Source organism: Colletotrichum fioriniae, assembly GCF_027942845.1.
Source record: "Colletotrichum fioriniae strain IMI 355084 chromosome Unknown scaffold_1, whole genome shotgun sequence".
NCBI classification, from domain to species: Eukaryota; Fungi; Ascomycota; class Sordariomycetes; order Glomerellales; family Glomerellaceae; genus Colletotrichum; species Colletotrichum fioriniae.
Window position 1 is genome coordinate 1,762,875 of NW_027076837.1, and position 26,064 is coordinate 1,788,938.

Consider the following 26,064-nt stretch of genomic DNA (forward strand, 5'->3'; position numbering starts at 1 on the left):
AAGAGAGAATATGAAGGGATTGATTCAATGGTTGGTTGATGATGGGTTCGGAATGCTTCGGTTGACTGCGTTTCATCGACATTCGGGCCGTCAGGAGGCATCCGAATCTTGGCAGCGTCCAGGCGCCGGTTGAGGCTGCGGGAGTGGCTGATCTAATCCTCTTTGCTTTCACTTTGACTAGCTGGCTGAGTAAAAGTTTGACTGCATATGATGTCGTTGAAATACGAACAAAGAAAGGGTTAAGCTGGCATGGCTCATCTCAAAAACTCTGTTTTATCCTTACCTTGCCTAATGTCATTGTTGCTGCGCCGCTACCTACCTCGAAGTGGTAATCGCATATCAAACAGATGGTGTTGCGGGGAGTGACTGGATAACTGGAGATGCGATGGGCATGTGCGTGGGAGCGTCCCATGGAGAGAAGAAACGAAGCCTGGAGAGAAGCTGGAGAGAAAAGAATTGAGATGGAACGGCTGGAGACGGCACCGCTTACACTGCGTGACTGTGTCCAGTTCTGCGAGGGTTCTGCGAGGGCGAGTTCGGGCCCACCGGCCCATCGACGTCATAACTGGTGTCCGTTGGTGCTATGCATCCCGCTTTGCCCAGTTTGGCAGCCCGAAAAGGTGACTGCTTCCTGGTGTCATTGGGGAGCTTAAACAGAGAAATGGAGACGGCCTTCCCAGAGCAGCTAAGCATGGTAAGGCCGTGCAAGGTTGATTTTTAGCGGAAGATGGGAATAAGAAATCGGAGAGAAGCAAAAAGTCTTGCGACCATGGATCGTCATTGCTAAAATTCTTGCGGGTCTCTCTTTCTTCTGGTGTGCCAATCATGATGTTCCTTGACATCGCCAGGTACAGCTGAGGGCTGCCTGCCACTCCCGTCGTGAACTGCGACGCCACTAGAGCCGCGTAGGACAAGGTACGTTCGTCAGTACGGAAAGGTGCGTGGGTGTAATAGGTAGGTATTTTCCACGGGCAAACAAGCTTTGGAAGCCGCCCCCTCGCCAAGTCTGCTGCCGCTCTACCGCAACTTGGCACCAGCCTCAAGTACGTACCTCTCACCTCTGACGCTTCTCTGGCAGGAGCCGAAGCGCGAACTTCCTCGCATCACCAAATCCTGCGTCCGGATGGGCAGCGTGACTGGAATTTGACAGCACAGAAACGGTGTCGACGAGTTCAGCCATCAAAATCTCACTAGAAGAAAACGTTTTCAAGGGCAGCGCCAAACTCAATCACTCCACATACCGGCTAGACTGCCACGCTACGCTCGTTCCTCGTTGGCTCCTCACAAACCACTACATTTCGACCCTCCTCCGGACTCCCTCCGGCGAATCCACAATGTCGACGATCCGCACCCGTACCCGATTTTCCATCAGAATTGCCCTGTGACCGCTCGCGACTGCAGCTCCCGTCGAACAGTCCTGGCGACGACCACGCTACCTTGGTGCTCATTTTGCTTACTACATTGCCCTGCTACGGTACCCTTCTGCCTTTCTTTCACCTCGCTCGCGCCCGTATCCCACACACCCACGCCCCTCCAACGCTGCGTCTTGTTTAAGTGGGACGTGCTGCGCTAGAGGTTGCCTGTTTCGCGCCACCGACAATGGACGGTGATGTCACGGGTGGGCGACTGACTGCACGTTTGGGGAGCCGACTGGGCATGGCTCGACGTCGACAGCAACAGGCGCGTTGGGTCATGGCGGCAGGGTCTGCGTCCCTCGGCTTCCGTCCGAAGTTGACCGCCCCATTGATATATCTCGAAGCGTCGCCCGAGCATTCATAGTTGGCCGATCCCTTGGTTCTCCCGAATCATCCAGAGTTTGGTCTCTAGAGGTTGTCCTTACGCCTAATCATCTCTCTCATCCTCCTTCACTCTCGGCTGGCCTCCTGAAAAACAGGAGTAAGCGATACCTTCGCCTTCTCTTGACCATCCTACACCTTACACCTGCATGACAACAGCTCAAGATGGCTGGCACACGATTTGCTGAGGAACCGCCTCAGGTCATCAATCAGGCTGACCTCGAAGTCGCCAACGAGAAGCTCGAGTCCCGCGACGAGCGTAACGCCCATGGCGATACCAGCGCTAGCGACACAGCAGCTTCAAAAGAGCACGACCCAACCATTGATCACTCGGAGCACCTGAACGGCAATGGCGCCCCCAATGGCAACGGCAACGGCGCCAAGCTCGAGAAGCTGGGCACCTACGACAAGTACGAAATCACCGAGGACGACTGCTACGAAGAGCTGGGCTTCTGCTTCCCCAAGTGGAAAAAGTGGTACATCCTTACCGTCATCTTCTGGGTCCAGGTCTCGATGAACTTCAACACCTCGCTCTACTCCAATGCCATTGGCGGCATCTCGGAGGAGTTCAACGTGAGCGCCCAGGCCGGTCGCTGCGGTGCCATGATCTTCCTCGTGCTTTACGCCTTTGGCTGTGAACTCTGGGCCCCGTGGTCTGAGGAGTTTGGTCGCTGGCCGGTTCTCCAGCTCTCACTATTCCTCGTCAATATTTGGCAGATTCCCGTGGCCCTGGCGCCCAACTTTGCTACCATCATGGTTGGTCGCGCCCTGGGCGGTCTGTCGTCCGCTGGCGGCTCCGTTACACTCGGTATGATTGCCGATTTGTTCGAGTCCGACAAGCAGCAGTATGCTGTTGCATACGTTGTCTTTTCCTCGGTCGGAGGATCCGTCCTGGGTCCCATCGTGGGTGGATTTACTGAGGAGTACCTGCACTGGAGGTATGTACCAATTCACTAACACTACTCTGATTCTACAACAACTTACGTATGTACTTAGATGGTCCATCTGGGTCCAGCTCATTTTCGGAGTTGCTGTCCAGGCTGTCCACGCCCTTACCGTTCCCGAGACACGCACAACCATCATGATGAACCGCATCGCCAAGAGACGCAGAAAGGAAGGCAACCCCAACATCTGGGGCCCCGACGAGCTCGTCCCCTTCAAGGACCGCTTCTCTGCCAAAGAAGTCATCACGACTTGGATCCGCCCCTTCAAGATGTTCCTCACCGAGCCCATTGTTCTGGTGCTGTCGCTTCTCTCCGGTTTCTCTGATGCCCTCATCTTTATGTTCATCCAGTCGTTCGTCCTCGTCTACGGACAGTGGAACTTCACCACCGTTCAGGTTGGGTTGGCCTTCATTCCCATCGGTATCGGTTACGTCCTCGCGTGGCTGCTCTTCATCCCCGCCATCAAGCGCAACATCAAGGAGCGTGCGGCCAAGCCCAACGATGATAGAGCACAGTACGAGTCTCGTCTTTGGTTCCTGTTGTACACCGCGCCTTGCTTGCCTATTGGCTTGATTGGCTTCGCCTGGACTATTCAGGGACCTCCCATCCACTGGATCGGCTCTATGGTCTTCGCAGCCATTGTCGGTATCGCCAATTACGCCATCTACATGGCCACCATTGACTACATGATCTGTGCTTACGGACCCTACTCCGCGTCAGCAACTGGCGGCAATGGTTGGGCCCGTGACTTCCTCGCAGGTGTTCTTACCGTTCCTGCCACGCCTTTCTTTACCAATATTGGCGCAGGTACCGGAAAGAACCTTGAATATGCTTGCACAATTCTCTTCTGCATCTCCTTCATCCTAGTCGTTGCTGTCTATGTCATCTACTGGAAGGGTCCTACTCTGCGCGCCCGCTCGCCGTTCGCTCAGAAGCTGGCCGGGGCCAGAGATGATGCGGGCGGTCGTCGCGTTAGCCATGTTGGAGGTGCAGACAGGCGCGCGAGTGTTGCCTCCGGCGCTTCTGGTGCTGAGCGCCCTGATCGTCCCGCGTACGGACGTTCTTACAGCCAAAATTCGCGCTTCTTTGGCGAGAATCGTGTTACGCCCCGCGGCACTCCCAGAGGTACCCCCCTCTGCCAGCAGACGTAATAGTTATGTCGGTACTAGACGCCAGGTCGCAAAGTAATTTCTCTTCCATGCGGCGCTCCCGGGCTTTATTTAAGTCCCAAAAGTTGATTTCACGATCTTTGATACCCTACACCTAGTCTTACCTAGCTAGACATAGTCATAATAAAGTCAATCATGAACAGTGCGGTATATATCCTATGACTTGTCTGTTATCGGGCGTGGCTCCTTCACTTAATCAGTCAACATTGCTTATCGGGTCGAAGCCTTTACATGATGCCGCAAGTCGACCGGCATCTCTCAAGTTGTCAGTATCGTCTGATATGGTCATTTCTTCGAAGCTACCTCCTGATGTCGACAGCATAATCCCAGCTTTTCATCGTCACAACTACCTACGGGAAAGGATCATACTCGCCTAACCCCGTACACACACCGTCCATCTCAACGCCATCAATCCGCTCTACCACTTTTCCACCCGCTCCGAAGCGAAGGACGTCTCCCCCCGTTCGCTTCAGTCACAACCCGCGGTTCCCATCCGAACTTCTTCTGCGGGCCATGATACGGGTCCTCAGCAAACGCCATGATTCGATCCTGCATCGCCCGGCTCACCTCAACCTCGAACTCCGTCGTCGGCGCAATATGATCCAACAGCCCATACGTTCCAAACACCAAAGGCGTCTCGCTGTTGTGATACGCACCCAGCCAGTCATACACATTCAGATTAGGGAACTCGGCCGCATACTGGAACCGGAACACGGGGGCCTCGGTAGTGCTCAGCTGGTTCCGCGCGACTGTGGCGGCGTACGCCGCGCACACCCACACGACATCGGCTTCCGTGACCAGCGGCTGCCAGGGCCCTTCTGTCAGGTTCTCCTTCGGCCAGGGGACCAGCGAGGAGAATTCGTTGGCTGTTAGGGAGATGAGGACCGGACGGCGAGCTAGTTTGCCCTCTGCTGCGCGGGCCTCGTAGTCGCGGAAGATGATGCGTTCATCCTGGACCAAGGAGAAGAAGATTGCTGGCGCCTCGCCCCGATCGGTGTACTGTCCGATGAAGTTGCTGATTTGTGTGGGCGATACCCGGCGCATACAGTCTAGCTCCGCCGTGCCATCTTCGTCTTCGCAGTCGGCGCCGCAGGGGGATCCACAGCCCACGTTCTGCGCGACAAAGGTAAAGTTGGAGTAAGTCAGGTCCGCTTCGATGCCGGACTGCACGACGCCGGATTCCATGTAATATGACTGGGCGATTGGGTCGTCGTAGTACGCGTAGGCATGGATATCCGCGCTGACGGACCCTGCGGACCGGCCCCACTGCATGATGCGATCCGGGTCGCCGCCAAAGGCCGCGATGTTCTCCTGTACCCATTCCAAAGCGGCGCGTTGGTCTAGGATGCCAAGGTTCTGCGATATGCCCTCCGTAGCTAGCCCCCGCGCGTTGGGGAAACCAAAAATGTTGACGCGGTAGTTTATCGTCACGATGATGGCCGACTGGGATCGCTCGACCCACGATGTCGGGATTTGCCAGGGGAGATCGATGCCGCCCATGATAAACCCGCCGCCCGTCATGAAGAAGAGGACGGGGAAGCCTGCTTTTGTGGGCGGCGGGGTTGTAGGTTTCCAGATTGCGAGGTAGAGGCAGTCTTCGGAGGTTGCTTCGCCCTCCAGGCCCGAGGTGTCGTTTTGGGCACCGTTGTAGATGAGGTTTCCCTTTGTGAGGGGCAGGTTCCACATGGATTCTACCGACGATACGAATTGAGGGCATGAGGGCGGGAATTTTGTGGCGTATTGGGGTCTGGTGGTGTTGCTGGGTTGGAGTTTTGCGGGAGGGAGCCAGCGGCGGGATGCGACGGGCGGTTCGGCGAAGGGGATGGAGCGCCATTGGAGGGTGTTTGGGGCGTCTGAGTCGATGAGACCTGTGAATGTGCCGGTTGAGGTTCTCACGGTGAGAGGATTGTTGGGGTGTGAAGAGTTGGTGTTGCTGGCTGCTGAGCGAACGCTCGCGACCGAAGCGAGGAGTGATAAGATGGCGAGCTTCATCTTGAGATTAGGCATTTTACTACTGAGAGCTTTCACCCTCCCTGAAACGAAGCACTTGGATTTCAAGTAAATATATCATCTCTAGATTCTTATCTACACTTGGTGTTGGTTGCCCCGCCTCGCCCGGCTTTGGTGATCTTGATCTCGTTCTAGAAGGTAGTAATGCGGCGCGCATGTGGTCAGCAATCCTTTGAGAGGAAACAGGGCAACTGCTAGCGAGTTATCTGACGAATTCAGACTTGGCTATAAGCACTTAGCCTTGAGTTGAAATTCGGGGCGCATTAAATTTTCACTCCTGATCTTCTCTCTACTTTCTTCTTCAGAAGACGTCTGCGAAGATGGTCGATCATAGTCACAAATAATACCGTGTAAGGATAGTCACTTGACCCAATGAGTCACTAATGGATTTCGATAATCTATCGGAACATAGGTCTATTAGTGTTTTCAAAGTCCTCGTCAGGTAGGCTTCTCCTCTTGGGGTAATCAACACAAGCTTGCTGCAAGGTTGCGTCGCAAGACTTGGAAGGCTAAGATGGACATCCCTGGCATTTCAGACTGGGTTTACCATCAAGAGATTTCCATTGTTCATCGCAAGCTTCCTATCGATATTCTTTTGACATACAACAACAACAAAGCCACGCGGTGTAACTTATATCAGTATGTTGATTCCATCATTCTGGCCCGGTCCCATTTCGCCTTAGCTGCGACTAGCACCTGTACCAGCACAACAAGCTATGCCCAGTCTGCCCGCTCGGAGGAGTGTAACACTTCCCGCCACCAACGATAGCATTTCCAGTCTCGCCAATCTGATTCTGGCAGTTGCTGTCATAGTAGAGGTGACAGTTGGTCCCGTAGGTCCCGTCGCCGACGGCCCTGAGGCTGGCGATGGCGTCGGAGGAGGAGTAGCATTGTCCGCTGCATCTCTGTTGGGGGAATGGAGGTCCAAGTCAGTTTCGTCTCTTTGAAAGCTTTTTTCATATGTTGAGCAGTAACGAGGGAGTTTCGGAGGGGCGGAATGGGGCAGGGAAGACGGGTTTCAGGAATTGAGACATACGCCGGGCCCGATTGCTCCGATTTGGTCGCTACAGCCGGTGCCGCGGTAGTACCGGCCGCACTGACCATTGACGACGCCGGCCGCGGCACAGGCGGCGCGGCGCTGGAGGTCCGTGGCGTCGAGGTTGATCACGTCTGACGAGGTGCCTACGGCGACAGCAGCGCTGGTGGCAAGGTTTGCGGCCAGGAGAACTACAATATTGGTGAGGAGCATTTCGAGAGATTTTGATTGGGGTGAGGGTTTTGAGGTAGCTGTTGGGCTTGCTTCAATAAATTTGCAAATAGTGGTCTTGGTCTTCTTTATATCCCAAAGCCAACATGTGGAATCCGACAATGCTAGTTATGAGTTCGTTGCAAAGATTATGTCATAGTCTAAGGTCCTCTTGATCTCGTTTGCAAGTTTCGCTGTCTCACGACCTCGCTCAGCAGGTTTGTTCACGCATTTCAACGCGTGAGCTGCAACGTGCCAGGCAACATCGCAGCGGTGTAAGCCACATCTCACGATGTTTGTCCCTCCCCGCTCTCCGTTCTGGTTGTATGAATCAAATGCACGCACACAACAGTAAGCCCTAGTTGATGGTAGGACTCTGCCCTCCTTAATCTAGAAGCGGCACAGAAACACTGTACGACAGGACAATAGCCTATTGAGTACGAAGGGATTGAATGTCCACGTGGGTGGGTCTTCTTCGGTCAAATCACTGGTCTAGCACCTTTTAAGTGATCTAACCCTGGTCAGATTTTACCTCATTGTGAGAGATGACATACGGAGGGCAACTTGTCAAGTAATGCAACATGTTCCGGACCAAAGTTGCCATTATGCTGGTATTGTTGGTAAGCCACTATCTTCAGTCTATCCAACCCGTCTTTCATCAATTGAAGTTCTTGATTGGGTGTCAAGGCGTCAGTCTAGGCTCTGTCTCACATGACCGGTCAGATCAATTGACGAAGTGAGTCGATTTGATAGGCCATGTTTGATAGGCTATGCAATAATCTTGACATTTACCGGTGAGACAACACTATAGGCCTTCACTGAGATGGCCATGTGATTTATTTTGATTTAGTAAACGTACTTCGGCAACCCCTCAGCTGTGAGCAATATTGAAATGAGACAATATTACAGGAATGCGCCGGGTCTTAGCTAAGTTGGCGGAAATCCCTATGGTTCAATGATACTTGCCCAGCTTTGGGATATAGTCAATGTGAATATCTGCCTTACTTACAATACCTCTTAACAATCATATGTGGGAGAAGTAAGTATGATCTCAAAGAAGTTGCGTGTGGGCTTTCGCTGGATGCATCTGTTGGCGGGAGCATAGTCGCTACGTCGTGAGGTATTATGAACAGCACCAGGTGCTGATGTTCATCAATTTTGTGCAGCTCTGTCCATGTGTAGCGAGCAAATGGGACTTTCCGTGGTCAATGCTGCAATTTCAAGTGGGAATATAATTCCCCTAAATCAATAATGTTCCGCAGTAAGACGTTGTCTCAACATCAGCCCATGAGTGGCCTAGACCCGTTATCATATATGAGAGATGTTACAAGACCTAGTCCATGGGACGACCTCGTTGGGAGTCTCTGATTTCTTTCTCTTGTGTATTTGTACCTAGATGCACGTCAAAGAAGGATGGGCCTTGCATACACATGTCTTGCGGCCACGACCGGTGGCGGGCCCCGAGCAAGACACGTCATACGACGTGGCTTGTGTCTTTTGATCTACTCGCCTGACTATTTTGTCTTCTCAGAAAAGATCTGAGTTTGCTTTCGGCTTCCATACTTCCTTCACAGAGGTAGGTCTTGCTGACGGCGGCGGATCTTGGCCGGCTTTACACGATGAACCACAACAAAGCTTCTTGCTTTATCGGTCTATATGTCAGCCTCGAGAAGCTTTTCGGAGCCGGATTTGATAAAGAATCTAGACTCGAGCCATCAATGGCAAAAGAGTCTAATTTGTGGGATCCGCGGGGCAAATCCGAAGCATCATGCTGCTGCCTGGATGATGGGTCAGACGGATCATGGATGCATAGAGGAGCTGTCAGCTTTCAGAATCAAGTCCAACAAGCCATCTCGAACCCCGACCTGTCCTTTGGTATACACCGTGGCAATGCTATCAATCTGCATTGATGTTCGATCCCTTCATCTTCCGTGAATGCGTCTTTCTCTTCAATTCCGGCGCATCCCGCCGTCTTCGCCGAACCTGCCGAAAGCTTGCTCGTCGGAATCGCCCCCCGACCATCGGGGCAGTGACCCGGGGCTTCCTCGCTGGATGACTGCCAATGACACAGAAGTCTGGATCACGCTGTCTTCGAGAAGCCGGATGACCCGGTCATCGTGAAGTATCAGGGAGCGTCAACCTTCCTATTATCATGCGCCGATGACTCCAGAGGCTTTTTGTTCGTGATTGTGGCAAAGAAATACCAGCTTCGCCACGGGTCTGGATGCTATTGAGTTCTACCCGATGACTCCGGCCGAAAGATGCATAGGCCGCCGCGAAGCGGCCCCTGTGACCCGCGCAGCAGGTCCCGCCGGAACCGAAAACTCTCACGTTTTGATGGTTTGGGCTAGCCAAATCCCGCGGTGTTTGCCACAGATTCGCTTGGTAGAGCATTAACCCTGGGAGGAAGGGGAAAAAGAAATAACGGCTTGAGGCGCTCGTGGAGTAAGATAGGCGTTCCGAGGAATCCATGGAGTTGGAGAAGTTGTTCCTCGGCTGCTGCCCAGGCGATTTGAGAGCTGGGGCTTGTCGAGTGCCAAGAGCCAAAAACCGCCCTATCATTGTTGTCCTATCGTCTGCACAGCTTCGGAGCCTGCCGCAATTTCCTTGATGAGGCTGGAAGTCAAATTCATTGGTGAGGCCAGAAGACCAGATAGAACGAGGCAGCTTCTACATCCTATGGCTTGGCCACTTATTCGAAGTCAAGCTGGGTTTCTGGCACGGATGAAGAGTTGCCTCGACGCTCTCAAAGTCATGTGAAATACTGAGAATACCACTGGTTGTATGACCCTTCGATCTGTTGGATGATTGCATTTGGAATACTTAGAGAGTATGGGGATGCTATTAGATGAGGCTGTGAGGAGCTCAGAGCCAAGACTTGAAAAGAACACTACAGTGCGTGGGGTAAGGTAGGATGGGGACAAGGACTATATTTGGTAGTTTTTGGCGCTTCTAAAAAGCCTCACAAAGCCCACGCGCAGAGTACTCCAGATTCTTTAGATCTGATTTACGGTTATTGCCTTACCTTGCCTCAGAACGGACGCCAATCACGCCAAATGAGGCTGGCACGTGCTGTTCGGCTTTCGACTCTCGGGTCGTAAATTTTAAATCTAAAGATACGGGATACTAGAAAGGGGATTGTTAGTCGAGGTGCATATGGGATATTTTCTTCGTAATAGGCTAGGTCTGCCCGCTCTGTACGTCCGCCTGGCTTAGAATGGGCTCATCGGCAGGCTCTTCCGGTGCGGCTTGTCCGCGCCTTTTCAGAGTCTGATAAGTGGAACAGAGTGTCACAGACAAGCATAAGGGGATAGGTAATAGAACAACTAGTCGAAACTCTCTTAGATCAAGTTGTAAAGCAATTGGTCCCAATTGGCCCGCCCCGCAGAATCGCATTTCGTAGAGACTCTTCATTACGCTGCCTGAAACTCCCGTCGGAGTTTTCTGCGTCGACGATGGGTAGTCATATCTGTTATGCTGTCGTTTGGGATTTGATGCCCTTGAGCCTCGGCAGGGCGTTGTTGGAGAAAATCTGTGCGTAAGTCTTTCATGTTTGCCGTTCAACTCTCCGTGATAACGGTTTAGTTGATGGTTCTGTATATGTCCGAACTACGTATCGAAAGGCTGTGCTTTCATCAATTTGGATTTTGGATCGCCGATTCATCTTGGTGATGACGGGGGTTCCGCCTCAAGATTTCATTAGTTTGTCTTTGCTGGAGCCGTAGTCTATGTACCGGAGAGCAATATGCCTAGGGCGGTATCGCATGGATCACCGCTGTATAATCAACTGACATTACACCTACTTGGGCAGACGTCGCAGTCCGTTGTCGCAAAACGGATGACGGCGCGTCGGAGTAATTATGTAGTAAGGTATTTGGACTTGGAAATGCGCTGGCGAGATGAGTAATCCTGCGGGCGAAACGCATCTCACATCGGGGCACAATGATAGTGCTTCACTCGGGTTAGTCGGTGCCGATCAGTATCACGGCCAAAGCCGGTGACCGTTGGGACTCGAGCGCTGCTGGCGTGCTCACTGCTGGCGGCGTAATGCAGTGATGAGATTACGGTATTCGTCCGCAAAGTGACACCCATTTGTAAGCTAGGCGGTTAGTGGAAATGCAACATGACTCGTGGAGGAGATTGATGGTGGAGATGGCTAGATTGATAAAGTCGCAGCCTGTTTGAATTTTCCAACATGAAGGTTTGCCCGTTGTCATTTGGGGAGAGTCTGGGATGATGAAAGATCAGACGCAGGACCGTGACTATGGATGCAGGGCTAGATAGGGTTATATATTGGCTGTTGCAGTTTCTGTAGAGAGAGACAGAGATACTTTTAGAAGTCATATCTTCGTATTATAATTACTGCTGCCCAGCCCCGGTGAAAGCATCATTTCGTTGTAAATCGCGGTCCGATCTTCGGTGACGCATCCCAATACATCCCCCACCCGCCCGGAAGGACGACCCAAAAAAGAGAAGGGCCAGAGATTAGAGTTGGGCGATTAAGCTTCGCCCCTAAAACACCAGACAAGCATCAGGATGCGTCGCGGCCAGAGGCAGACAATCACTCATTATAACCACGGAGGCACCCCTTGAATCCGCGCACTCCGACGGACTACGATTATTTCCGCGCCAGCCGCCTGGTACCAGACACTCATTACACTCACTCATACTCACTTTCCATACTCGTATTCTGTATCATTGCAACGCCTGCTCCAAGACTTACACGGCAGCATCGAGGGGAAAGAAAAGAGAGCGAGAGGATCCAACAGACAAAGAAAAGAGGATCGAGACCAGAGGCGCAGGAACCACCCGTGTACCGAGGGCGGGCTCCTTGCGCAGGTGCGGAGAAGAGAAGAGGGCGTAACGTTAGGGCGTAGGGAATAGCTGCAGAAAAAGCCAGGCACACAGGGCCGACAAAGGGAAAGAGACGCTAGGCAAGTTGGAAGGAAGACTCTTTGGGAAGGGGCCTCTGCGGCACTCCGCACATCCATGACACATTTGCACATGCACCTTTCTCACACACACGCACACATACCACAGCCTCAACCCACCACATTCGCGGACACAACCCATTCCAGCCCCCAAACCTACCTAACCATCCCCTGCTCCCCTCCCCTGAGAGAGGAGAGCTCAAGCCCAAACACGCACCGGAGCACCACCCTTCTCGCTCGGAGACCCTCGCAGGAGAGAAGAAAAAACCGCTCTGCTGGCATTTTTTCCCATCCTCCTACGAGTCAATTGGTCCCAACAATCCGGTTCATCGTTCTTGGTTCCCACGTTTGATCCAAGGAAGACCGAGAGAAAGTTGTCCCTACATACGGGACACGGAGGTCTATTATTCTTATTTTCTTCTCTACCCTACCGCACTTGTATCAGTCCGTCTCCTTTCGACGCCAAGCATCAAAGTTATGGAGCAGAGCCCCGAAGACCATCAGTCACCGCCAGACGGACAAGCGGCCAACCGCGGGTCCGACGCACTTCCGAGACCGCGTCCGTTGGCTTGCACTCCATGCCGGCGCCGCAAGGTAAGGGTCCAATCTCCTGTTCCGGTGGGCTGGTTTGCCCTCGCTCTTTGAAAGGATGCTGGATGCCGTTGATCTTCACGCCTATCGGCGCGAATAATCCAACCCCAGCATTCAAGAAAGACAGAGAGCGAGACCGAGCAACTAAGCGCGTGGGGTTCATCTTGGGCTAACCGACGGGACGGCTCGTCGTTGCAACTACAGATTAGATGCGACCACAAGACGCCAATTTGTTCAAACTGTGTCAGGTATGGCTTGGAATGTGCCTGGCCCGAAGGACGACGGTCATCGGGACGTCGCCAGAGACCGTGAGTGAACCTCCTCATCTCCTTCCTGGCGAATCACTCGCTGTGCTCATCCTCACCCTCAACTCACTGGTAGCTGTCGAGGGGAAAGGGGGAGGGCCGATGTGACCCTTATCTCCGATCTACTTTACTGGCTTGTGGATGGCTGACACATTCACCATGGTGCTGCGTTCAACAGACTCTATGAAGATGTAGTTTCGAGACTGGCTCAGATGGAGAGGCTGGTGGAGGAGCTCCAGAAGCCAGACCAGGGACCGACACCTCCACAGCAATATGTCCCGACCGCCAGTGAGGCGGCAAAGGCAAGCGCCTCAAATGCCTCACCCCTGGCGACGACGTCGTCAAACAACCCGTCGCCCCTGTCCAGGCGTAAGGCTAGTAGTGCGAGCCCATCTTCCGGAAACCCTGACAACTACCCATCGCCGCCGTCAGCTACTTCGTCGGCCTCGACCGGGGCAAGGCCGTATTACATCGGTGCCCCTGACGAAAGTACGATAATCGCAGCAGGTACGTAATGATGGATTCTTCTTGCCCATGCCATTGGTCCTCTCAGATCGTGGTCGTTGACAGTGTTCACGTGCTAGGTGCTTGCTCCCTACTCTCGCCGCAAGGTTTGGGTCAAATTGAGCTTCTCATCGGGGATTCGAGGTTCAGCAATGCATTGAAAGCTATGCAGCCAAAGGTCGTATATGGCAATGTACAGCCGTATCTTGAACATGCCGACACGAACCATCCTCTACCTCCAAACCATGTCATTATGGAATGCGTCAACGGTGAGTTTAGCCAGGTGATGCGAGCGATTTTGATCGTCTACCCGGGTCCAAGTGGGCCTTAGTGTTACAATGGTGCGGTCACTGATTCAATCCAACCTAGATTATTTCGTGACCATGAACACTGGCATACGACTGTTCCAAGAGCACGAGGTACGAGCAGCTCTAAAGGCTTACTTTCAGGGCCAGCCGCCGGCGGATCCAGGTTGGCGCATGGCGGTTAACGTTATTATTGCCCACACCTTACGCAAGAGGAATGTCATGCGGAATCGGGAAGAGTATCAAAAATACATCTACAATGCGCTAGGAATGGTACCCAATATCATCTTGCGCACACCATCGCCTCTGGCGATTGGGGCATTACTGTCAACAGTGGGTTCCCCTACGCTGCTCGTATTCCGCAAGGTTACAAAAACTAACCCTTTGCGCAGGTTCTTTACTTCAGCTTCACATCTGAGAACCATATTGCGCTCACTCTCATGGGTCTCACAGTCCAGCTCCTCTTGATGGCAGGTTATCATCGGCCAGAGCCGGACGTGACTTTTGCGCGCCCTCAACAGCTCATCCCTACAGAACACCTCCACCGCCGCCGTCTCTTCTGGCACGCATACGTGATCGACCACGATCTCATGCTGCGGATCGGAAAGCCTGCCCTCATTAGCGACGACTTCCTCCTGGATCTCCCCGAAGAGCACCCATCCGATGGGTACAGCATGTACTACTACCCCAACGACGTGACGCTCAACTTCTTCCTCGAGCAGGTCCGCCTTGCCCAGATCCAGGGGCGCATTTCCACGACCTTGTACTCTCGCAGCGGCCTTCCCGCGGCCGAGCTAGAGGCCGAGATCCGCCGTCTCGATAACGAGCTGACAGAATGGCGTCAAAGCATCCCTCCGATGATTCGCGCCGACAACGTCGATGCCCTGCTTGACGGCGACTACTCTAGGCTGGTGTGTCTGACGACGTTGCACTTCACCTACTTTCAACTCGTTGTCGCGATCCATTCTGCGGCTTTCCGGCTACCCACACTGGAGGATCAAGAGGGGGTAGAAGCCGGTGATATAGGCCCCAGTCTGGCGCTTTGCGTGAGCGCATCGCGCGCGGCCATATCCCTGCTGAACTACCATCAGATCGAACACCCATACACGCCGTAAGTGTCCTCATCTCATCGAGATAATGAATGATGCAGCTCACACTTGCTTCCTAGCTACCTCCTCTATCAAATCGCTTGGAGCGTTGACATTTTGTTTGTCAACATTCTCCAGAACAAAAACAACCCCCGAGCTCGCCGTGATCTCGACCTAATTCGCACTGTCATCTCCTTCTTTGAAAAGTACGACCCGTACCACCAGAGTGTCATCTCGTATCAAATCATCAAGGTCATCGCCGACGTTGCAGCTACGGTCCTGGCAAACACCCCGACCCTGCCTCCGCACATGCTTCCTGTTCCGCAAGTCCCACTCCCGGCCCCGAGTATGCCGATGATGCCCGGCTCCGCGGGTGCGATGCAGGGAGCTTTCTCTCCCCAGATGCCCGGACCAGGGACGGCCCGTAGCGGTAGTATAAACGGAAGCACCCCCGATGTCCTCGGTCCCATGACAAGTCTTTCCATGGCGGACCAGCAGCAACAACAAACGTCACCATTCATGGACATGTCAGCAGGATTAGCGTCGCCCAACGACGGTCAGCTTTTCCCCGGATTTATGGATATGGCCGACTGGAGACTACCAATGGATTACCAGCCAGAGCTGTGGCAATACGACAATCTCCTAGACAATCGGTTTCCCAACAACCAAAATTAAGCCGTAGTCGGACCGGATCTAAGCATTTGCAGAGGAATAAGTCTTGGCGTCATCGGGTCCACTCCCATGACGGCGGCGGCGGCGGCGGCGGATCACTTCCGGCCATCCGGCGGTAACCGGCGATAAGTCCGCAGGCCGTCGCATTATGGGCCCACCTTCTCCGGTTGCATCGCCGAAAGAAACTACCCGATATCGCGCACTCTAGCGCCGCCATCAGAGGCGAATCAGGGTTGGCCACGATCGTCAGGCACGCGAGCTTTTACCCAAACACATCCATTTGGAATCACTCATCCACGGCTCCAGTGACAAATTTCGCCGAGGTCGCGTGCCGAGAGAAGAGGAACTTGAGAGGCTAGGAAGGAGAAAAGAGGAGGAAAACCAAAAGAGGCCGGACGATGCCATCCGGGCTCGCGTAGCGACGAAGGATTGAGCTCGAGATGTCCGGACGATGGCCGGACGGACGGTGCGCCTCACCGTAGCCCTAGGGTCGTCGAGCGAGGAAGAAGCATGTGGGAGAACTTGGAAGTGGGAGAACTTGGAAGTGGGAGGGAGAGATAGATGGATGCAATACCCGAGCGCCGAGGCATCCAGCGATTGTCTCAACCCTACAGAGTATAGCCAATTGGAATTGACTTTTTTGGAAATTTTTTTCCCTCACACCGAATCCCTTTCTTGCGCATTCCCTGTGTTATAGTTGAGAAACGCATGCCCAACACACGGATCAAAAACACATGTCTCGCTGAGTGAAACCCATGTCGCCCTACAAACGGGAATCAAAGCACCCACGTTGCGAATACGGATATCTCCAATGGAGACCCCCAATTGAGATGGGAAACGCATGCCATGCGATTGTAGGTATTCGATTCTAGACTGGATCCTGGGAGTTTGACCCTTGTCAATAACGACCGCCCCCTACCCGCTCCTCAAAGTTCCCACAAGTGATGTGCGCGCGTATCATTTTCAGAGAATCCGGGGTTTTTCAAATTGTCAATGGCACTTTTCCCTCATGACGTCAGGCGTCCTTTCCGGACTCTTCGGTTTCACGTTTTAATCTCACAGCCCCCTTTGACCACCAAGCGACCAGAAACGTCAAGCGTGCGGCGCGCAATCTGCCGCCCTTTTTTCGTCTAAATCTTTTTTTTTTCCCTTCCCCCCTTCTCTCAGACTCTCTTTAGGTTCCTGCATTGGCACGCGCCATTAGGAATGTAAAGCCCATCTTAGCCCCCAATTCCGATCCTCCCACCTACTTACCTTAAACCCGGGACTTCCCTCCCAGCTGCGTCTGTCTCCACGCTTACCCGCACCGCCATGACATCTAAATTCCACAGCAACCCAAGTCCTCTCGTTCGACTTCCCCGTCAACGGGCATAGGATATCCCCTGCAGCTCACTCAAACCTCAACATTTGAGGCCTGCTGGCATCTTTCCCGATTCTGACAGATCGAGGATTCTCTCTCTCTCTCTCTCTTCGACAATGAGTTCAGAAACCAAGAAGAAGGCCTCAAATGAGGACAGGAAACGGCGATCCGACACCAACCCGCCCAAAACACTCAGGGAACGTTTTCTACACTCCCTCCCCTATTACACAGGACCCTACGGCGTGGGATTCCTCGAAATCGAGGCACCGGTCCGCCAACCGCGCACCTTTTCGGAGCTCAGGCGCCACAACGTCCCGCTACTGAGGCTCGATACCGTCCTCTTCGCCGTCTACTACCCGTGCACCGTAAAGAGCCAGACGGACGATCACGCCGCTCCCGATCATCATCGTCATCAGCAGCAGCAGCAGCAGCACAGCAAGAAGAATGGGAAAAAGGCCGACGGTGCCAAGAAGCCGAAGCTCTCACGGGTCGGATGGCTCCCGCGTCCGCGGGTCCTTACCTGCAAGGGCTACGCCAAGGAGTTCAGCATCCCGCATCTCCCGGTCACGGCCTACATTGCCGCCACCTCCATGTTCACCAAGCTCCCCGCGCTGAGGAACGCGAAGCTCGCAGAGCATTGGCCGGAAGAGATGCTGGGCGACGAAGGTCCGACGGGTCAGACGGCGAGGAACGAGGAGTCGAGCTCGCGCAAGAAGCCAAAGTTTCCTGTCATCATCTTCAGCCACGGCCTGGGCGGCTCGAGGATGAGCTATAGCTCCATCTGCGGAGAGTTGGCAAGTTATGGCTTCATTGTTGTGGCAGTCGAGCACAGGGATGGGAGCGGTGCGAGGACTTATGTGAACCTCCCGGAACATCGGGAGGTATCCGACAGCGAATCTTCGTTGGAAACGGTCAACGCCAAAAAGATTAGGAACAAGAAAAATGGAAAAGACTCAGGGCAACACTACTGCGTGGACTATCTTTTCCCCAAGAATAACGAGCAGGACACGGCACCGAACAACGAACAGGGCGTAGACATGCAATTGCGCGCTGCGCAGATTGAGATGAGAATGACGGAAATCGAGGAGGCCTTCCGCATCCTTGGATATATCGACAGTGGCCGCGGGCGCGAAGTTGAAGCCATGAACCTGAGGAAGAAGGGCAATGTGGCGTCCAGCTCCAAGGGGCTTAAAGGCATCGTATGGGACGACTGGCAAGACAGGATGTTCCTCGACAACGTGACAATAATGGGTCACTCGTTTGGCGGAGCAACGACGGTCGAAGCTTTGCGAACCGAGTCGCTTAGCTGGGTTGGTCAAGGCATCATTCTCGACGCTTGGGGCCCGGCAACGCCACGCGCAGGAGAGAATCCCAGTCACCGCGTAAAGAAACCCTTATTGTCGATCGGATCGGAAGCCTTTATGCACTGGCAAGAAAACTTTGACAGACTTGTCGACGTTTGCAACGAGGCTAGGGGTGAGAACGCACTAACCTGGATGATGACGATCCGGGGGTCGACCCATCTCTCCCAGACAGACTTTGCCGTCCTGTACTCGACTTGGACAGACCTGTTCATGAAGACGTTGGTGAATCCTCTGCGAGCCATCTACCTGACGATATCACCGTCGCTCGAGTTTTTGAAAATTACGCTACCTCCGGAGCAGACGAAATACAACACCTGGGTAGACGAAGAAATCTTGAAGACAACGGAGCCACCGGCAGAACCACTTGCTGTGGTGACGCACGATCACCGACCGGACGACCAATGGATTGCAGTCCGCCTCAAGGTTGACAATGAAGCGACTCTACGGGTGAAGAGATGGTTTCGGCACAAGAATCGGGTCTTGATGGGGAAAGGCGATGCATCAGGCATGCCTTCGGGGCTGATCAACTGGGAGAAGGGCAATGAGGTTTGGATGCACGTGAGCCCGGACCCTGAGACCGTGGAGGAGCAAGTGCAACGGAACGAGCGGACGACGAGCCGGAATGCAGCGTAGGTAGGCTCGATCATTGACGCGATGCATTTTGTAGATCTGCATGTTCTTTGTGGGTTGGCTTAATTAGGTAGCGATTTTGGTTGTTGGCGTTTACGAGGCGTAACCGCACCCATGGTATTGGGATGCTTTGAGCACTTGCCGTGCCACTGTATAAGTAGGGTAGTAGGCTCGTTCAGCTAGATAGAACATAGCCTGCGGGCGTCTGCTATTCAATGTACAAACGATTTTTGTTGCAAATCGCTTGTACATTTGCGTGGAAAAGTTGCGTGTGGTCCCTCAATTCAAAAACGTGAATCCAAAAACAGCGATTACTGGGCAACAGCTCTGCAGGCTACCGGGCGGTCGGACGGCCAAGTCGTTGACGATCCAAAGATGGGCTGGTAGAGTGCCGTTCGGCTTCAGCAAGAAGATCTTGAAGCTTGCTCGTAACCGAAGCCTGTGCGGTCTGCGCTTTGTCGTGAGAAGAGGGTAGCTTTGGTTTGAAGTATAAGGCGAGGCTCGGACTCCTTTGCCGAAATGGACTAGCTCCAGGGACGCCGATGAACAGCAATTTTGATCGATTGAGCCAGGGGTTGCCCGGTACGGTGACATGTGGAGAGCCGCGACGAGGGGGGCCAGGATTGTGAAATCCGCAGATTGAATTGTTGTTTGGTCATCATGTCCGGCTGTGGATAATGTAGACGGTAGAGGCAGGCGGTTGAGGCTAGCTTTGTGTGTCATTCTGGTGTGGGCGTATGCCACAATGTCTCCTCAACTATTTTTGTCTCTTCTGGTTCGTTTCTCGCTTGCGTGTCGGCACCCTCTTTTCGGACGAATTCGTTGTGTGAGGGCTTGGAGGCGAGCCAAGAATGGAAGACAGGGAGCCCATCGATCAAGGCATGCAGGTCGGGGTCAGCGGTGGTGGTGTGGGAGTGTTTATGAGTGGACAATATGCAGGTGTCAGTTGATGGGACGATGCAAAATACGAATTGTGCTGTCAGTGACTACCTTATTGAATTGTGCGTGATGGTTTGTGCCGACGAGCTGGTCTTGATTCTACAGTAGAAATCATAAACCTTGATGACGAGAGACAGGTCGGACGAAGGGCTGGTAGAGGTCCGTGATTGAGGTTTAACGGGCAGAATAGTCGCCAAGATGTCGCCGGCTTGGTTGGCTCCACATACATGGTCGTCCACAGCTTCAAGTTCAGGTGAGGCAAGGAAATGGGGGAATAAGGTCAGGCTTTTAGCGGCGGGACGAGGTGGGTTGCGGGCAGAAGCCACAAAGGACGCTACGCCAACGGCCGGGGATGCCTTGACTGCCTTGTTTCTCAGGAATGGAAGGCTCGGAGGGAAAACGCTCAAACGATTGTGTGATGACTGATGTGTGGGGGAAACAATGAACACCAGCGTTCCTGCTTGCTTCTTTCTGCTGCAAACAAACGCCCAACAGCCAGGGGAAAGAACAGAGCCCCCCCGCTTGCTCCTTCTCAAAATAGCCGGTGAGTGTTAAGCTAGCCATGTCCCGGTGCTGATCGCCAGGATAAAATCGCCGGTGTTCGTTAACAGTGGATACCAAGGGGTGGCGTCACTGGCGCCTGCAGCGGTCCCCGGTCCAGCTGGAGCTCGTCCAACCGTCCAACGCACATCAAAAGCTCGTATCGAGCGTCGCAACTCAAAATTCCCATGTGTCCAAAGGAAAGGGAACGATCCCGAATCCCACCTCTCAACAAGGCCTCGCATGGCAAGCGGCATGAAAACCAGCCATTCAACCATCTGCTGCGGCGAAGGGGCAATCGAAGACACCTTCTCCGACTCGCCATTGGACAAGCCTCTCACTCTCGCCGCCACAACCACTGCTCCGCCGTGTAACACCACGCGCCAACGGATACCTAGATGACATGCAACACCCCGATGGCTCTCCTTTGTATCAGGCAATATGACCTTCATGACACGGCACGGCAAGGTACATTGTTCTAGCTGCCTGCTGCTAAAGCACCTGCTACCTTACTGGTTCCGTCCCGTCCTTAGCAACAATATGCGCTGAGTAGGTCCTGCCGAGACCTAGTAGCCAACCTTGAAGTTGTTGGCGCATCATGTCTCTTCGGTACCTTACGTGCTTACCTACCTTGGCCTCTTTCTTTGGTACTAGGTTTTTCTTACATCATGCAGCTTTTCTACTGTCCAGCTGAACCTGTGCCGGGACCTCTGCCCTGCTGCACCTGTTCTCGCTCCCGATCCTCAACTCAGACGTGCTCTGGGACGGTAAAGGGCTGATCACCATCCCATCTCACGTTGCCCTGACCTCTATGGGGTAAGCCGTCTGGTGTGGTCTGCACGCTGTCGGATGGATGGGAACGGCTTACCTAGGTAGCTAACATGCGCGATGGCTACCTCACGCTCGTGCCAATTGCCCATTGAGAAGGCATCCCCATGGTAGTCATCTTATTCCGCCAGTCCGTGTCCCGCTCAATGGCCTTGGCCCTTCCCGGCTGTTGTGCAGACGAGACCTGATAGAATCTGACCATGATTTGACTTCACTTGCTATGTGCCCGGGTTCTCAATAGTTCAAGGTGGTTGCTAAACGTCTGTGGTGTCGTTGCCATCTCGGTGGTCTTGCCCTCTCAGATAGGTCAAGGTGCTTGAGGTGTTGTAAACAAGCTCCAGGTCTGCAGTCTGCATAAGGTGCCTCCGATGACTAGGATCCAGCTTATCCCGATCTACAGTTCCTTCTAGGTATTCCTTTTTCCCGTCTCTTTCCAGCATCAGCATCGGGACCAGCATCCCGCATTCGAGAACCCCTCTTAGTCTCAGCGAACCCCGGCCTCCTTCCCAAATATCAACCCTACCCTGCTCTTTCCTCTAGAATTCCCCTTTCGTAACTGTAACTGCCCCTCGCTGGACATTTCGAATTTTCCGCTTTTCCTTGGTTTCACGACGACAACGTTACTTTGTCGCACTTTCTCTCGTTGGCCTTGGCCTCTTCAATACCTAATTCGACCGTCTGTTGATTCTTCCGTCTCAACTTTTACGGATACGCGCCCGTCTTTCACCGTCTTTTTTCTGGGCCCCGCCTCAAACCGCGCGACAACATCTTTACAACACCAATTCACCGCCGCGCCCTGGGGGTTTTCGGTCGCAATTACCTTTCGACAAACTGTTCATTACATCACCTTTTTAGTCTTTCAGTATTAGCAAACGCCATACCAGCGTCACGAAGAAATGACAACGCAGAAACGTCTCCATTAGCAACGCCTCATCTTCTTTCCAACACTAACTAGCTGGCTATCCTCTCCCACTTTTGACGCCACGACTCCACTTACGACAATCCACCTCCAAACACGCCTCGAGACAAGCACGACAAGATACCCAAGAATGACTGCAACGGGCGCTCAACGCGAGTCGACCAAGCCGCAACGCGGCCGGTCTGACAGCCTTCAGAAGATGCTAGAGCTGGAACACATTCGGAAGGTAGGCCGATCCCACCCTAACCTGACGCTTCCTACCACGTAGCATCCACACCCAATTTGGCTATGTTAGCTCCCACCCACTAACACGCTTCATCTTGTAGCTCGAGCGTCTTCAGGGGCATCAGTCCATGCCTGCGGCGACCCATCCCTCTCACCTGGCGTTTCAGCAGGTTCTTCAGCAACAGCTTAATCATGGCCGACCTGCCCAGTCTCCTCCGAAACTGAAACCTTTCCCTACTGTTCATCCCGCTCCGCCTGTGAAGCCTATAGCTCCTCTCCAGTCTCGCCGGAGGGAGTCGTCAGCTCAACTTCCCACACAGAAACCGGAGCTACCACCTTCTGCTATGAAAGCGGTCCGCCGAGCAACAGCGTTGCCCTCTCTTTCCATTTCCGTTCCACCACCCTCGAACGTCAAGTCTGAGATCGATCGCGGGTCGGAGCGCAAGGAATCGGTGGAGCACAAGCACAAGACGGTGACCTTCCTCGACGTCGATATGGTCGACGAACCAACTGCCGACGACGCCTCCTCGATCTGCCACTCACCAAGCTGGGAATCTTTTGGTCAGAACAAGAAGAAGGAAAAGAAAAGCGAAGCTAAGATCCGCAAGAAGGAAAAGGAACAGGCCGAGAAGCAAGCCGAGAAGGAGGCCAAATCTGTGAAGAAGAAGTTGGCAGCCAAGCTCAGCAAAGCTGGACCGAACAACAAAGCTTCCCCGCCGAGACCTCCAAATGCATCGAGGTCAATCTCTAGCCCAACCGTGTTCGTCAACGAGCATCTTCGGTCAGCCAGCGCCCAGGCCTTCTATGAGCCACCACCTTCAATCCGTCCTCAGCATGCCAGACAACGGTCAGACTCGGTAGCCATGCAGCTGAAAGCTGCTTTGACCGGCCACAAGACCCATAATCAGTCTCATAACAACGATGACCAAGGCTTCATTGGCGGCTTGAAGCTGGAGCAGAAAAGACAGAATGACGCCGGCATGCCCTTCAGAAAACCTAATCCGCCAGCTTTCCTTACTGGTCAGAGGTCTCACTCATTTGGGCCTGAAGTTAGGGTAACACCGCCAGTAATGACGCCTTCAGCGTTGCCGCGTTCATTCTCATTCGACCCGCAAGGAGAGCGACCTGATGAATACGACGAAGACTCATACGGGCCCAAGACCCCACGATCCGCTTCTACCAACACCTTTTCTTGGTCTCAGCCCTTAGTCTCGCCCACAGCACCGCCTGTACCAGATGTGAGCAATTTTCAACAATGGATGAACGGCACGAAGCAATCACAAGCGCCTGCCGAAGACGATCAGTTGGAGATCCACAACGGACTTAGCGAGGTTGTGGTTGAGCAAGAGCGAGGACGAAGAAGAGAGAGTTACGTTCACCAGTCTCGCCAACAAAGCAGAGAACGGTCCATCAACGGCTACAGAGACGAAGTTCGCGTCTCGTCTGCCAAGTCTCACTATCCTCCGGCTTCCAATCGCCCACTTCAATCTCGAGCGTACTCTTCTTCTTCAGAGAGCAGTCCAATGGGTTCCAACTTCCCTCCACGCAATGGATCACTCTCTAGCCTCGGCGGCTACAAAGACCAGTCAACCCCGGTTGAAGATTTCACACTCACATTCCGGCTTCCATACACACCGCCAGCAGGCAGTCCGGGACAGCAATCATTTGATCGGTCTACGTCTCAGGGACCTCCCATGTCTAGAATGATGTCTAAAGAGATACCTCTGCCTCCCGAAATATCGGCATCGCGTGAGAGGCATCCGGCTACCCCTGGAGCAGCCATCAGAAGTTTCAAGGATGCCGCCAAAGCCGCATTCCAGAAAGTGTCGACTCCGGGATCATCCAAGCCGCCTGTCTCCAATTATTTCGCCAGGGCAGCGCGCGATACTACCATGACACCCGACTCAACGTCAAGCTCTAGGTACTCAACCGACGATCCATCACCTTTCACAGCCCCGCCACGTCCGTTTGCCGAGTCTACTGAATCGACCTCGAGAGACTCATCAGCACGCCCGACACACAGGTCTTCAATGTCTTCATGCGATGAGTCCCTGCCTTCTCCGTCACCCGCCACCACTCCTGATTCTTCAAGGCCGCAATCCGAAAAAGGGTTGCCGCCTTTAGATGGAGAACTTGGCCGGGTCGATATCGAGACCGTGGTTGTTACGAACGACACACGGTCGTATAGGCTTTCTCACAAGGCAGCGATGCAGACGGCCTCTCCAATTGCCACCAATCAACGGATCAGCCTGCCCCCCCAAATCCCGGTCCAAAATCATGAGGCTCATCTCAACGAGCTCGAAGCGTTGGTGACGGAGAAGTTTGGTAGAAAGGCTAGCGTTGCTGATGCCGAGGACAGCGACTCGTCGCAGAGCTATCCCACTCCAACACACACCGACAGCTCGAAGACATCCGCAATGGCAACCCCACTTACATCTGCCTCTTTGACGAGTCCATACGATTATGGGAAGAATGCGCACGCTCAGGAGATTGGCAACAACATTGAGCCGGTACAAGAGGAAGTCCATAGCGTCGTCCAGCGTCATCCGAGCTTGACTAAGAGCCGCTCGAGTCCTGACCTCGCACTTGACACGAGTTTCCTTCCGAAGCTCAAGCATCAACCTCTCGTGCCCCGGTCTCTTGTTCCGCCACCGCCACCCCGCTCATCAAAGCGTGGCTCTGTGACTAATTTGCACGCGAAAGCAGCCTCACAGTCTTCGTTCCCTGCGGACGTAGCTTCCAGGAAATCGATTGTGTCCACCAAGGGACCTTCGAATCCCTCAAGTTACCTCGAAGAAGCCCGCAAGTCAATGCCGCCACCGCGCTCCAGCCGCGTCTCACGTGCGTCCATTGTGCCTCCCAATGGCGTTCCTGAGCCAGTTGCCAAGATGCTTGTGGAATGCTGTAGTTGCAAGTTCTTGCACGACATGCCGAGCAAAGTCTACGAGTGCATGGCAAAACCTGATAGCATGGTGGAGGACCGGAAGCTGGGAGTCAGCGGACTTATTTCTACGACGGTGAAGTGCCCCTGGTGCGCTCACGGAATGACGACAAACTGTTGCGCAGGATATGCAGCAGTGATCTATTTGAAGGAGAAATTGCACTAAACGTAAGGGCAAAAGGAACACGATGTAATGCAAGTTTGAAAAGGATAATACGACATTCGGGCTATACAATTGCTCTTTTGCAATTGAGCTCCTACTCGGCCGGAAGAAAATTACGAACGAAAGTAGAGGACAGGAAGAGGACGGTAATCATACTTGCCTTGCAAGTTTGTGTAGAGAATTGTATCATAGGGAGACTACATATCATCAGCCAGCTCTATGGGGTGGAGACTGACTCGAGGACCAATACACCTATTAGTTGTTATACTTCTTTGGAACCAAGTAACGTCCAGTGAGTGTGATCCGATGTTCGCTTGTCTTCATCTCATTATGGCCGTGCCTTGCCAGTCATCCAGCCAATCATGCCCTATCGTTGAGGACCTCGGTTTCCTAGTTAGGCGATGTCCCGGGTTCGAGAACCGCCCCGCTTGGCTTCTCCGTGTGGGACACGTGGTAATTAATAGAGAATATGAGAATCGGATTATACTCGGGAAAATTGAAATGGTATCTCGAATGTGCTGTGCCATCTATCTATCCCCTCAAACCCATCATTGCAAAGAAGGAAAAGAAGGAGAAAAGCAAGTAAACCCAAAA

General features: G+C 53.4%; 6 protein-coding genes across 6 annotated transcripts; 4 read left to right on the forward strand and 2 right to left on the reverse strand.

Annotated features, from left to right (window-relative positions):
* Positions 1-1,961: 1,961 nt before the first annotated feature.
* Positions 1,962-3,891, forward strand: N0V96_000466 (uncharacterized protein; the record flags this gene model as incomplete). The annotated part of the gene is made up of 2 exons (XM_053193440.2): positions 1,962-2,734; positions 2,793-3,891. 2 exons carry the CDS (start codon positions 1,962-1,964, stop codon positions 3,889-3,891), a joined length of 1,872 nt encoding a protein of 623 aa, XP_053049157.2.
* A 426-nt stretch (positions 3,892-4,317) lies between these two features.
* On the reverse strand, positions 4,318-5,916 carry N0V96_000467 (uncharacterized protein; the record flags this gene model as incomplete). The annotated part of the gene is made up of 1 exon (XM_053193439.2): positions 4,318-5,916. One exon carries the CDS (start codon positions 5,914-5,916, stop codon positions 4,318-4,320), a length of 1,599 nt encoding a protein of 532 aa, XP_053049156.2.
* Positions 5,917-6,608: 692 nt separating this feature from the next.
* Positions 6,609-7,168, reverse strand: N0V96_000468 (uncharacterized protein; the record flags this gene model as incomplete). Its single annotated transcript, XM_053193438.1, has 2 exons — positions 6,609-6,824; positions 6,956-7,168. The coding sequence occupies 2 exons, from the start codon at positions 7,166-7,168 to the stop codon at positions 6,609-6,611; spliced, it is 429 nt and encodes a 142-aa protein (XP_053049155.1).
* Positions 7,169-14,241: 7,073 nt separating this feature from the next.
* Positions 14,242-15,564, forward strand: N0V96_000469 (uncharacterized protein; the record flags this gene model as incomplete). Its single annotated transcript, XM_053193437.2, has 2 exons — positions 14,242-14,912; positions 14,970-15,564. 2 exons carry the CDS (start codon positions 14,242-14,244, stop codon positions 15,562-15,564), a joined length of 1,266 nt encoding a protein of 421 aa, XP_053049154.2.
* A 1,473-nt stretch (positions 15,565-17,037) lies between these two features.
* Positions 17,038-18,918, forward strand: N0V96_000470 (uncharacterized protein; the record flags this gene model as incomplete). The annotated part of the gene is made up of 1 exon (XM_053193436.1): positions 17,038-18,918. The coding sequence occupies one exon, from the start codon at positions 17,038-17,040 to the stop codon at positions 18,916-18,918; it is 1,881 nt and encodes a 626-aa protein (XP_053049153.1).
* A 3,792-nt stretch (positions 18,919-22,710) lies between these two features.
* Positions 22,711-25,473, forward strand: N0V96_000471 (uncharacterized protein; the record flags this gene model as incomplete). Its single annotated transcript, XM_053193435.2, has 1 exon — positions 22,711-25,473. One exon carries the CDS (start codon positions 22,711-22,713, stop codon positions 25,471-25,473), a length of 2,763 nt encoding a protein of 920 aa, XP_053049152.2.
* Positions 25,474-26,064: the final 591 nt, after the last annotated feature.